The following is a 14,449-nucleotide window of genomic DNA, read 5'->3' as shown; positions in this document are numbered from 1 at the left end:
CTTGCGTCTACTGTCGTTTCCTCTTCTGTTATTTTATACACACGAGTATACACTGATTTTAATGGACTCACTGTCACACACAAATACTGACGGGTCTTCAATTGTGATGTCACAATTAGTCATAAAAAAATATTTAGCTTTTTGTTTTTTTTTTCTTCAATTTCAATAGTTGGAATGGTAATTTTGTGAAATTTCTCTGAAAAAAATATAAAAATGATGATGTGATTTTTGCTGGGGTCTGTACCAAGTAAGCATGTTCCCTTACATCAGGAGAATATGATTTTTAGGCTGGGGCATCTCTGTAGCACCACAATGCTTCATTTATGGTATGTTGTGACACTTTTTACTATTATCAAAAATTTGGAGTTCCTGCAATTTGGATATTGTACTTGGCCATATTGCAATTTCGATAATATTTTGATTAATTGTGCAGCCCAACTTCTAATGTATGAGTAGTGGTTAAAGTACCAAACAGTATATGAAGTTGTTCAATTAGCTCCCCTTTTAATCAGCTACGGCATTAAAATGGTTATTTTGTTTGTGTTTATTTGTCAGTGATGATAAACCAATCATACAATGCTCTGATGGGGTCCATACTGCTGCCTTATGGATACTACTGAATACTTAAAATACACGTTGCTAATAATGCTTTTGAACTTGTTCTTGGTTAAAAAAGCACATCAATGCGACTAAAGAAAGAGCACACCAGTTGAATAATAGTTTATATTTATATTTGTATATATATTTATATATATATATATATATTATATTGTGTTTACTTAACAAACATGATAAATGCAATGTCTCCAAGTTAGCTGTAACAATAAAAATACAATATCTTTGTGTCCTTAAAGTACATAGAATTAAAACAGCAAAACAAAAAAACAAAAACCGCCCTAAGTAGTTCACAGAGAGGTACAAATATACAGTACAAATCTATTTTATTCAAAAAGGGTACAAATAAAAATGCAACAAAATAGAGATATTAATGCTTTGTTAAAGTCAGGTAGGTGTAGGGTATTCTAAGGGAGCACTTTGGGTTGACAACTCTAAGGCTTCTGATAAAGATCAATACATATTGGTACGGCCATACGATATTAAAACTCACTATACAAAGTTCATACAACCTGGATTATACTTGAGGATTGAATGTTACATTTACATCATTGCATATATTTTGCAGATTTAGGCATTAAAAAAAAAAAAAAAAAAAAAAAAAGATGCTGTTTTTTGTTTTGTTTTTAGATAGTTACACATCACATAAAAAGCAGTGTCACCTTGTGCCAAAAAGTACAATGTCAAATCTGAAAATACACAGACTTCTTTAAAACTTTTAACCGTTCTTATTTTCCTGATTTAATTCAACATCAGCAATACCAAAACCATCCCAACTTCACCTTTGCAGTTCAATACTGAGCCAAACAACAAGAAGCAGCTCACACAGGGAGGTAAAATCCCCACTGCCAATGTCACTAAACAGAAGAAACCATTACATTACCACCAACTGAAAGCTATCTGATTTATGCAGTTTGTCTGTCTCTGTCTTTATTAAAAACCCACCTCCTGTTGTCCAGAGACCGTACGACGACACACAAGACACCAATCCATTAATTCCAGGGGGAAAAAAAAAGTTACGGAGTTTGTGCAACAACAATAAAAACAACAGATGTGTGCGTGGTCTGTCTGTGTGTGGAATTAATGGCTTTTCCTATGTTTCTCACACTCTTGGCAAAAATGCAAAGAAGAGCCACAATTCACTTCTACACACTCGGAATTAAACAGGAATTAAATGTTAAAAAGTATGCAGAATGTATCAAAAAAATTATATAGCAGAAAACAGAACAAACATAATGTTGCAGATTTCATGATTGAAGCGTCTGGGGCCCAAAGAGGATTCACTGCCACCCTTTGAGACATCTAAACTTGAATTTCTGCTCATAAGCATGGCAAGAGTGTCAAGGTTTGATATTTCTGATTATTTGCTCTTGTACAGCCTGAAAAGGGAACACCAAGTCTACCAGAAGCATTATTCCATTATTTCAGTTTCACACATTGTACACAGCAGAATTTAAGGCATTATCAACAAGCATCATCAAAACTATCTATACAAAAAAAAAAAAAGAAATACATCTATCTACAGAAACACACAACCTGTGATTTCTCCATGATTTTGTGTGCTTTACATTTTGAAACTCTTCAATTTACCAACAGTTTTCATTTCAAAACACTGTAAAGGAGGGCTTTTAGTGCAATTACTTACAGCAACAGACTATCAAAGATGTGAATAAATTTCACTGGACATCTTGCTAGAAGTCGAGTTTTCCTGCTTAACGCCGTGCACACTGCTCAAAGCAGAGGGCACAAGCAAAAAAGACTCATGGCTGCACAGAATGGTCTTGCTGTGTGAATTAACAGGAGGTAAAGTCACAGGAGGCACTGCTTGCACCATTTAAATCCCATCAAATGCATCTTGACCTAAAATACAATGCTGAAGTGGCTTGGTAATCGTGCCAAAATAATGCTGAACAAACACATGAAAATCTGAATGACACCCGTCTCAAATGATTTGGCTCCATCTGTGTGGCATCATAAGAAGACAATAAAACTTTACTGATCTGTCAGTGTGTTATACTCAGGAAGATGGGGGCCACTGAGCAAAAAATAGAAAGTAACAAAGCAAAATATTGGTTTATATTCCTATAAAAAGGTCATTTAAAGCAAGAATCCTAAAACCAGACATTAAAGTGAAATGACTGCATCGGCCAACCTGCCCTACAGCTGCATAGAGCTGTACTTAAGACAATGAAGGGTACAATACTGAGTTTACTGCGTAGAAAATGCCAAGACTACATGAAATGTTTTTCAGGTATTATGTATATTGCTTACAGCATGGAAAAAGAACTCTATGGGGTGAGCATCTGATGGTAAGATGCGTCTGTGCTGTGGTAAAATTTCATTTCTGAATGACAATCTCCTATTGCACAGCATTTCAAAGAACAGGTTCACATTTTTTCAAGTCTATTTTAACAGAATACGAGCTTGTCCACAGATACATTGAGTTCTCATTATAAACATTCCTCCTGTTCATACCGGCCATACAAAGATCCCTTCCCAATATGATTCCGGTTTAAGTGATGGGATAATGGACAAGATCCACAGTTCTCACATGGTTGAGACAAAACACATGGGTGGATCTTCTAAAAGTAGTTATTTTAGTATGAAATTACCTCTTTGTGTCTCCTAGGACAGGGTTTGCTTGCTGAGTTGCAGCAGAGGAACAGTAGCATAAGCAGTGACTTGTAGACCAACATCTCTAACTTTGCATGATACCCACTTGATTTGTCCAAGCATGACTGCTGAATGCTCATCTTAACTTGAAGTGCTTTACTGCACAAAAAGCACATTTGTCCCATATCTTACACTGGAATAACATCGGGAATCTTTACTCGGCCAGTATGGACAGCAGGAATGATTACAGTGACCAGTCAGTCTTAATGGGCCAACATTTCAAGGTAGACATGAAAAAATGTGGACATATCTTCTAAAGCTGCTCATAATAACAGCATCAGAGGAAAGAAGTTTCATTTCAAGTCACTCGGTCTGAAACTTCTCTCATGGCCCCTGTACCTGGTGACACAGGGTCAAGTCGTATACTCTGAACCATGAGGGGTTACAGGCCTTGAGTTGAACCGGACAAAAACACAACAGTGTGTGAGGCTGACGGACAAACTAATTCAAAAGTTTGCAAGTACAGCACCAACAAATAAGTCGGATACAAAAATGACAGCCATGTAACTAACTGGGAAAGAGAATAAAACCAGAAAATGCAACAAATACTCAAATGTGATCAAATGTCTTGCCAGAGGTTATCCAAAGGTATATGACAGAAAATAGAAAACTGGTACTGTGTGATTTGCATTTTGTGATGGGAATGTCTGTGTGAGGAATGCCGTCTAATTATAAACCTCTGAATGATTTTATGTGTGGTCTAATTGCACTTATTTTCAGTTTCACCTTTTTGGATTCTTTAAGTGACAAGGATAAAAATCTGTCAGGAGGAGGAAAACTGCAGCATTCATCTTGGCTAATTTGTAAACAGAGTCAAAAATGCAAGTCAGTTTTTTTTTCTCTCTCTCTCTCACCACAAAACACCAAGAACAATACTTCAAACATATTCCCTTCATTAGAAAAACACCTACTGTACTGTGATTCTTATTAACAAGGTCAGTGTGAAATCAATGAGTGACATTTTCTATGTGCAACACAAGACAATCGTCAGATCCACTTGATAAAGTATATCCTAGTACAAAAGTGAAGGACCGTATATGTTAAAAGAAAAGACAGAAGAGAAGATAAATTGATAATGATCACAACTTAATTACAGTCAGGCCTCTCTTGGAGATGCACTTGAGTAAATCCATGTAAAATAAAAGATCATCAGTGAGATGGAGAATCAAAGAGGAGCAGTTTTATCAACAAAGATTTCTTGATAAATCTGCCAGAGGCTTTGCTTTTGCAGATCTACTGGAGAACCAATGAAAATGAATAGTGCATCACCTCTGAAAGTCTGGGTCAGATCTCACACCTCAGATGTACAGAGATAAAAACAGCCCACGGCGAAAGATTAGAGATTAGAGAGCGTTAAAGCCGCGAGCCGTAAAAAGAACTATTGCTTCAATTTGGTAACTGAGCAAAGAGTAACTCAAGGACAAACAGAACACCTCGTCGATGACTCACTTGCACACATGATTTCTCTCCAAGGCAAACTACCAGGCCCTTCCACTCTTCCAGGGGTTTAGGCTAAAGTGTCCTGCAGCCAGTGATGTGATAGGGTAATGTCTCTCTGGCGCATTCCAACAGGTGGCTTTGGTGATGACCAGCCAGTGCCTCGTCCGTTAGTTACGCTGTTTAAAATTGCATCAAAAGTCACCAGTCTGGTTGGGAAAAGCTTTGAGGTATAGAGAAGAGGAGGGAGGGAGTTGCTCAAGAAGAGAAATGATTCTCTAGGAGAAAAAACTGATGATACTGGAATGCAAGATATTTCTAGTTATCACAGAGAACAAATTCCAATCTGCCGCATTAATGCAAACACACACACACACACAGGCTCTCATCCTAAACCAGTTGCCATTACAGTGTGTAATGAAAGCAAATGTTTTTTTGGAGAGGAAACTGATTGCTGAACAGACAGACTGATTGATTGATTTATCACTATTATCACTATTTCGATTGTAAGACATGCAGGAAATGCCACGCTCTGCCTGAGAGAGATCCCATTCCTTGCAGACCAGCCTCCTGAAAAGGAAGGAGAGGAGAAGGTATCTCTGCTGACAGCGAGAGGTTTTAGACTCCTGCTGGAGAAGCATAATGTAACATACACTGACAGTTAGCATCAACAGTGCCAACATCATGGCAGGAGCAGCTGATGTCAGCAACTCCACTCGTTTTTTGGGGGGTAAATGCTTTTGAAGGAAACAGGGTGCTAGGAATGAAGAGATAAAAAAGTTCACTGGCTGTGATCTTTCAAATACATCCGGACCTGCAGAGTTGGTAGCTTTACTGTGCTACAAACACATTCTTCGTAGTCCGTGGTCTTCCAGAGAGACAGTTTGGTCAAAAAGGAAGCAAGAGTGTTCTGAATGCGGTGGTAACTTCCAAGCGTGGGTATGAGGAAGTGGCAACAAAGGAGGGAGGGAGGAAGAGAAATGCAGTGTGTAATGACTATGGTAGGCATTTCATCAGCTACATACTTTCTACTCAGCTTTTCATGTCCCTGTCGGACCTCAGCTGGCTGGGGAAGCACGGGCCCGAATCCTTTGGCTGAGTGACACCCAAACCAAACCAGAACCAGAACCAAACCAGATCTGTATATTTTAGGTGTGCAAAATCTCAAACATTCTGAGGCTACATTCGCACTCTTTTTATTCCTCTTTCTCTCCTTGTCAGACTCATTCTTACTCATGGCAGTCTCTTCTAAAGTTGCTACCAAATGTGATGCTACTTCCCTGCATTAGAGCGCCCCTCGATGGACAGTTTGACCTCCTGGGGGATGAATGAGGGCCTTGTGTGGCTGGAGGTGCTTATCTGAGGGCGTGGCCCTTCGTCTCCCTTCATACTGTATCTTTGGAGGCCAGGTGAGGACCAGCGCCTCTGAGAAGCACCTAGCGCTGCATGCATTGCTCCCATCCCTGCCCCTGCAAAGGCAGAGCCCTCTGTGTGCAAGTGGTAACTGCTCTGGCTCCTTGGATGCTCTGCTGAGGTCCTACTTGGTCGGATGGGTGACTCAGTGTGCCCAACAACCCCAAAATGTGTGGCTTCCTCCTTATCAACCACATCTTTCTCCCCATCCCTCTGTCTTTCTCTGTGGATGCGATCTATCCTGAAATGAGACTGAGACCGTGACTGCTGAGGGGCAGGAGGCCCCATGAGCTGGTGACCAGGTCCTGATGTAGCTTTGGTTTTGCTCATAGTCCTGGACAGGTTCTGCTGTTGTTGTTGTTGTTGTTGTTGTTGTTGTTGTTGTTGCTGTTGCTGCTGCTGCTGCTGCTGCTGCGAATGATGGTGCTGCGGTTGTTTCTGCTGCTGTGGCTGAAGCTGCTGCTGCAGGGTGATGGACACACACACATCTCCTACTTGCAGATGGTGGCAGGCCAAGCCGTAAAGCTGGGCCGTACGCTCCGGGCTGCAGGAAGACCAGCCCTGTCCGAACACAAAAAAGGGGTGCTCCGGGGGAACATCGATGGTCACTTTGCTCTGCTGCTCGCCCACAGTAAAGTGAAGTGACACGAGACCCGGTCTCTGCTGACTGGCACGGATGTCCACCACCATGCTGGAGTCGATCTTAAGCCCCCCACTCACCTCGGCGCTCCGTACAAAGTCCTGAGTCTGCAGGTCCTCCACACGCTTCAGTTCCCCAGTAGCCAGCTGGATAATGGCTCCCTTCATGAAGTGTGACGGGTTGCAGGGAGTCGGGGCGGGAGTGAGGCTTGAAGCTAAGGCCTGAGTCACATCTGCTGTAGGCTGGACAGGAGGATGCTGGGGAAGCTGCTGCTGAGCTGTGGTCAGCTCCACTCTTTCAGGGAGGCACACTCTGGCTGAAGAATCAGAGGCTTTAAAGCTTGGGGTGGTAGAGGCATGGCTGGCTGAGACATCATTAGCCTGTCCTGGGTAGTGTTGCTGTGGTGGCTGGGGCTGATGCTGCGGGTGATACTCCAGGGGAATAAGAACTGGTTGTCCATTGGCTAGCACAACAGCATGGCCTGGTTGTCCTGTTTGCTGCTGGAGACCGCTCACTCTGGGGTCACTGTAACTTGCAGGTTGCACCGCGAACGCAGTCCGGTTGGAAATTACGCCTGTGTTCTCTCCATGGACATCTCTGGCTCTCTGGGCTCCCTGAGAGAGGTTCAAGGGAGCAAAGGAGACCTCTTTCCGCACTCCACTACCTCCTTGGCTGGAAGAAACCAAACGCCCAACCACCTGCTGCACCTGAAAGTGGATTAAAGGAATTAAGTGTTAGTCACAATTTCCAACAAGACTTCCAAATGTTTTCACACAGCAGCCTGAATTACACTGTCTAAGTATGAAATGTCTGTGTGTTTCAGTAAATAACTACATCTTAGCCATCTCAGCAGTCAAGCCTCAAACTCACTCCAAAACACAATTTATTATCTTCTCTCTTTGCTATTGTCATCAAGATCAAGATTAACTTTATTGTCCCACAGAGTAGAGAATTTGTCTTTAGCTCTTCACTCCTGCTGCAGCCATAAAAGTAAAGACAACATTTCATATAAAAAAAATGTATTAATAAAATGTGTTAATAAATACCAAACAGGGTCAAACAGGGTTCATAAATAACACACAAGGTTCAAAATAACAAACAAGGTTCTTTAAAAACATAACCCCCATTTCACATCCAAAAGTATTGGCACCCCTGAATTTGAAGTACATAATTCAGATTATCATCAGTAATAAATGCAAGTGAATTTTATACAAACATTATTTTCATTAAATGTCTAAAGTTATTGAACAACAAAATATTTTCATATAGTGAAATAAAAAATAAAGACATGCTGAACACAATTATTGGCAGCATTCTGGTGAATTTAAATTAGTTCCTCAAACTAAATAAAAAACAAATAAGACTCACCTGTGCTTAATTTTCACATTCACATGAATGAATTAATTAATGAATGATTGTGTTACTGCATAAAAAGGGGCTGACTGTTTCCAGCTTTTTTGTCACAATGGTGAAGACAAGAGAGCTGTCTGAGAGGATCAGAAATACTTTTATCAAAAAACACAACAAGTCCAAAGGCTGCAAAGCAATCACCAAAGATCTTGAAATCCCTGTTTCAACCGTTGGTAACGTTCTCAAGACGTTTCACAGTCATAAAACTGTAAAGATGTTTCCAGGATGTGGCACTAAGAAGAAACTCAATGAAAAAAGTCTGTAAAGGCTGAGTATTGGGTAAAGGGTGTGTATTGTGAAGAAAACAACACACATGATATCTAAAGAGCTTCAGGCTGACCTGGAGCAGTTTGAAGTGGTAGTGTCAGCCCAAACCATATGCCACTACACTAAGACCAAGTAGAGCTCTATGGATGAAAGCAAAGGAGGACCCTACTATTGAAGGAAAGGCACAAAAAGGCAAGACTAATGTTCGCAAAAACTTCCATCGATAAGCCACAGTCTCTCTAATATTCTATGGACAGATGAAACCAAAGTAGAGCTCTTTGTGAATATAGTGCGTCAGTTTGTTTATAGGCGATGAAATGAGGCCCATAAGGAAAAGAATGTACTTGAAATTCAGAGGTACCAATACTTTTGACCATACATACATACAAATACAAATACCTACACAAAGGTAGTAAGTAAAGTGCCCATCCTGGCCTTATCTGCCCCTATCTAAAAGTTTTATTGACACCAGGATTAATTAATTTTTAAATCTATCTAGTCTAAGACTCTGAAGCTCCTACCAAAGGGCAGTAGGTGGTACTCAGGTGCTACTATTGGCTTTCCTTAGCCAGCAGGGTAGCCTGTTCTTAAGCAGAGTGCAGGGAGATATGCTGTTTTATCCCAGTAATCTTCCATGCTGTCTGCATCAGTTGTACCAGTTCAGACTTTAGCTGAACTGAGAGGTTACCAAACCAAGCTGTGATCAACTTATCTAACTCTACAAAGGATGCTTTTTGGGATTTACCAATTAGGCAGCCAAATGTAAATCATACACAGCAACATTTACAGCATGTTGTCAAAAAAAAAAAATCCTGATCTTTTCCTTATATTAAAACATTTCCCTAAAATAATAAGATGTACCTACTTGCAGTGACCTTTACTTGGTATTGTTAGCATTTCTGGTTGATTGAAGTAAGTGATGAGCTATCTACCAATGATGTCAGCCAGGACAAACATACAGGAGAAACAATTGTACTCTTTAAGGAATTGACATACTTCTTTCCCCTGCACACCATCATAAAAGGAGCTCTGAGCACTTTCCATGCAACCACAAATAGAATACCTTTGGCACAAAGTGGCAATTTTCTTCTGGTTCTGAATGATTACCCAATTACCTACAGACCCACAGCACAAAATAGAGGGGGGAGGTAGTCTAAAACTAGAAGTACCACCCATATGTACATCCGTCCCTCCCATTCTCGTGAACCCGTTATCTAAGTAATGCCTCAATTTCTTCAAATGTGGCATAAACACTCAAGGATGATCCGATCATTTTAGTGGTCAAAGGTCAAGATATGAATTATTATTCTAACATACTACTACCTTTGAAAGAGCATTTGACAATAGTTATTTTTCAATGTTATGAGCATTGTTTCTTGATCGCTCCCAAAATGTTGCCTTTTGAATGATGTGATTTTCTTTGTATCAGGTGAAACTTCTTACCCTATCAGGCGTCTGTGGACACTTGAAAAAGAAAAGTATATAAATGAGCAGGTAATCTGGATTCTCCATCTGATATGTCATTAATTATCCATTCATTATTTTTTCAGTCACTTCAGTGTACACTTACAACATAGAATTTTCAGCTAAATATAATCTGCAATGTGTAAAGATTACTTACACATTCCATGATCAAAAAGGAGTAGTGAGAAGCCCCTGATGTTTATCATGTAACACAGATTTTGCATCTGCATGGATGTTTATATCACCACTGCTTCAGGATGAGGGATACTCAGAATAACAGAAAAACATAGTCACATTAGAAGGCCATGAAAGTGTCTTACCTCCAGGTCACTGTCTGGAGTGCTGCGCTGACCAGGTGAGCTTCTCTCCTCCAGCCTTCGGCTCTGCAAGCCTCTGTCCTGGCTGTGCTCCTGTGCTGCAGAGCCGGGTGCTATCTGCAGCAGACATGCATTTCTGGCAGTGAAGGCAGAGTCTGGTACAACCTCCCTGGCTCCCTGCTCTTTATCCCCTCCATTCATCTCTGGTTCATTCTCCTGTTGGGCACCGTGGGGGTCTCTGGTGGCAGTGGCAGCCCTGGCGCCCTGAGGGTGATAGAAGACTGGCATCCCTCGAGAGCTAAGCTCTGTTGCGGGCAGGACTCCTACAGTACCAAGGTGCTGCTGGGCAGCTTGCTCTGAAGGTAGCATCAGTGGAACACCACTTGATGCTGCAACTTTGGCAAAGGTATGAGCAGCTACCTGGGCCTGGGGAGGTGGGGAAACAACTCCTTCCTGGATGACAGATGGATAGGGAACGAGGTGGGACACAGAGTGGGGCTGAGGGATGGTGCCTGAGGGAGAGATTAATGATCCTGGGACAAAGCCAGGGGTCAGAGCGTAAGGTACCGCTGCATAGGGGGAACTAACAAACTGTAGAGAGGAATGAGGGATCTGAGCATAACCAAGAGGAGGATATGGAAGGCCTGGATGCTGCAAGAGAGGAGAATGAACAGTGTAGGCTGGAGAGATGTGGCTTAACACTGGGTGAAGACTGGTAGGTGAGTAAGTAGCAGATGGAAGGGCCACTTTGTAGAGCATACTGTACTGGTCAATGGGCACTGCTGGTATGCCATCAGAATTATCCACTCCATAATGGAGTCCTGGCTGAGCTCGCAGCCACTCTCCAGATGGGGTCCCTCCCTGAGTGTCACTGTTGGCTGCAGAGCTCTGGATGGAAACCACTTCATCTTCTCCAATACCACCAGCAGCAGCACTGCCACCTCCGCTGCCACCACCTCCGCCTGCAACCCCACCTCCCCCAGTCCCTCCAGCTCCACCACTGTTACTTATTGGGAGATCCCTCTTCTTAGGAGGCAGGCACTCCTGGTTGCGCTCCTGAGCTGGTTTCATTGCAATCCTCTCACCAAGCGAGTAGCTTTACTGCACTGCACAGGAACTGAAACTTGCAAGCCAGTCAGCCTGCAGAGGAACCAGTTCTGAAATCACCTGGCTGACCTTGTCTTCCAGTTCACCTAAAACAAAACAAAATTAACATACATGTCAAACTAGATGAAAACAATAAAATCATACCATCTTTAGCAGCAAAAATAAACCATTAGACTGGCCTTTCAAGAACTTCACTTGTCCGACGGGTGGTTTTCTAACCAAGGATACTCATTCTGTTGAGTTAGTGCATGTGTCTTTTTGCACATACTGAACTTTTCAGCATGCTGGCAGGTCAGTTCTTTTGCCACTTTATGAATGTTTAAACGACGGCCCACATTCTTATGTTGCTGAGTGTGTTAAAAAGTCAGACTACACGTAATTAAGTACACATTCATTCATCACAGCTGTTTATAAAACTGTAAAACTGAAAGCACTCCACAAAGCAGTTAAGAATGACAAAATGTGATCTATTACTGGTTTTTCAAAAAAGATATTTAGGTATTTTGAGTTGTTACACTTGTGTTATGTACAATGCCAGGCTGCAACTAATGATTCTTTTCCTTGTTGATTAATCTGCTGTTTATTTTCTTAACTATTTGATAATTCATTTAGTTCATAAAATGTCATTAAGTTGTGAAAAATGCTCATTCAAACTTCTCACATCCCAGGGTGGCGTCTTAAAATTGCTTTTTTGTTCAGCTGTCCAATATTTCATGAACTGTCATGGATGACAAAAACAAGCAGCAACTTGCCAGATTTAGGAAGCTAAAACCAGCAAATGTTTGGCATTTTTGTTTGAATAGGGGCTGGAACAGTAAATCAGTTGTCAAAATGGTAGCTGACATTAAATCACATGATTCCATGAACTACACCAAAAGTTGCGCAGGATAGAGTTTCAGTAAAATGTTTCAACATACCAGTTTACATAATACATGACTTCATCGATTGATTTAGTCAGAAAACTTCAGAAACTGCAGAACAGTTCATACAAACAAATCCACAAATTGGCCACAAACAAAATTATGACTGGGTTACTGGACTGCTTACACTCCAACAAAATAGTGACTGTCATGTTCCAGCTCAGCTGATCCACTACAGCCCCGTTGGCTTGGGTTAATACAGAGATGTACGGCTGAGCTGTAAAGATGCACCAGCAGACATAAACAGGAGCATGTGAGGTTCTTGGACGTGCTCAACGACGCAGATTTGCTCATTTGTCATATAATTAAACTTTGAGGAGCTCTTTCGTGTCCTTTACATCAGCCTAAGAACCACACTAGAGTGGGTTCCTGGTTTCCCTCAGCACAGTTGTCCACAGAGCCGTGTAATAAACCTGCTTCCTGAATCGTACCCCTGAGAAGCACTTGATTGGTAACGTGTGCTTTAGGAATTTAGTGACAGATTAGTCTGAGTTTTCTCCCAGTTGCCGCCTTACTCCACTTAAGAGTAACTGTGTTTACCGTTAGCTAGTGGCTGACTTGGCTAAAGTTAGCTAGCTACTTAGAGTCATCATTTTCCCGTGAACACAGAAAAGTGACAGCATGACACTTTGTACACAAACACTAAACGAAGACGATGAGTCCAAATGGTAGCTGTTGTAATCTGAGCCCATTTAGTTATCACCATTATTTCTCACTGGGCAGGCTCAGGCTGGTTAGCTACATGGCTAACACAGCTACAACTGGCTACAAGAACTCGATTCACATCTGCTCACAGCTAACATGGCACTGTGTACGATGCTTGCCACAAATGCCTACGCTTTGTCTCGTTGTGTGGACGTACCTCCAAATGTCATCGCGAACAGGCTTTTCTTTATAAAAAGTTGATATGCGGAGGGACAATTGAAGAAATCAGGGCTAAGCAGTCGAGCCCATTTCGAAGGCCAGCAGAGGCGCTCACCAATGACGTCATCGGGTTTATTCAATTTCCTGTTTTTTTTTTTTTTTTTGGTTTTTTTTTTCAAGCACAAAGCTCCAACACGTCCACACGAGATCAGTCAGCGTTTAGTAAAACAGTCCTGTTTGTCCGAGCTACATCTAACTACAGTAACATGACACTCCGTGTGTCCCTTTAACAAAAACTAACAATTCATTTGGTCGTCTTGCAGAAATGTGGTGACAATAACTCAGTCAATGAACAACTCCTGGTTCAATGCAGTTTGTTTAAATGCATCAATGTGAAGTTTGATTCAGTAGAGGGCGCTCCAGCCATGTGCACTCAAAGGGTTTCTTTATAAGACAGTAGTTTCATTTAGCTGCGCCACGCCTTCTGTGGCACGATGAGTCCAGTTATTATAGTAAGTGTAATAAAAGCGGATGGGGTTATCGAAACGAATCCACGATGCAACCCAGCATGTTATATATGTGTGTGTGTGTGTGTGCGTGTGTGTGTGTGTAGTCTCCGCCCTGATGACTGACTTGCTGACATTGTTATTAATTTGGTGCAGTACATGGGATGTTTCATTGCTGAATGCACAGCGATGCTATTGTACTACACCTCTATGCACCGTGAGTACAACTGAAATGATAATGTCTTAAAACGAGGCTTTGCCTCTGCTCGAGTGGTGCTGATAATTAACAAAGATGCAAATAATCAAATTGCCAAAACCAGTTAACAGACAGCAAACGTGGGGTTTCTGGGGCCCATAAGGGCCTGGAGCCTTAGGTGCAGACATCCTTACATGTCACAGCAGGAAAAGCACAGGTGTCATGATGTTTGATCTCATTTAGATGTTCCAGTTACTGAGACCTGGCATCATGCATGACTGAATGGCTTAATGGGTGCTAAAGTGGAACTAAACAATTGTAGATGTTATTAGTAACACTTCTGCTTTTACTGTCATGACCTGTCAAAAATGCCTGCTGTGAAAAGGGCCTATTAGCAAGCCTGGCTCAAGTGAGCTGTATCCATAAGGTTTGAGTGATGTGAAATCCAAAAAGAGGACATGATGGTCAGTATCTTCTCAGTGCCATTGCAGTCCACGTAGTGTTTATATTAGTCCAGTTGCAAACTATTTTAGTTACCCTCTGCACCAGTGTTACACTCTGTCAAGGGCACTGTACCTGTTGCAATATTATATTAAGTGAGCAAATCCTAAATCTTCCAT

General features: G+C 41.6%; 1 protein-coding gene across 1 annotated transcript; it reads right to left on the bottom strand.

Annotated features, from left to right (window-relative positions):
• Positions 1 to 714: 714 nt before the first annotated feature.
• On the bottom strand, positions 715 to 14,291 carry atxn1l (ataxin 1-like). The gene is made up of 3 exons (XM_071488389.1): positions 13,126 to 14,291; positions 10,240 to 11,429; positions 715 to 7,485 (listed from the first exon to the last, which is right to left on the bottom strand). Exons 2-3 carry the CDS (start codon positions 11,305 to 11,307, stop codon positions 5,998 to 6,000), a joined length of 2,556 nt encoding a protein of 851 aa, XP_071344490.1. The 5' UTR covers positions 11,308 to 11,429; positions 13,126 to 14,291; the 3' UTR covers positions 715 to 5,997.
• Positions 14,292 to 14,449: the final 158 nt, after the last annotated feature.

Source organism: Trachinotus anak, unplaced genomic scaffold (assembly GCF_046630095.1).
Source record: "Trachinotus anak isolate AG129_WGS33_773 ecotype Australia unplaced genomic scaffold, CSIRO_AGI_Tana_v1 ptg000011l, whole genome shotgun sequence".
Lineage (NCBI taxonomy): Eukaryota > Metazoa > Chordata > Actinopteri > Carangiformes > Carangidae > Trachinotus > Trachinotus anak.
Note: the sequence above shows the minus strand (reverse complement) of the source record. Positions and strands in the feature narration are given on the sequence as shown.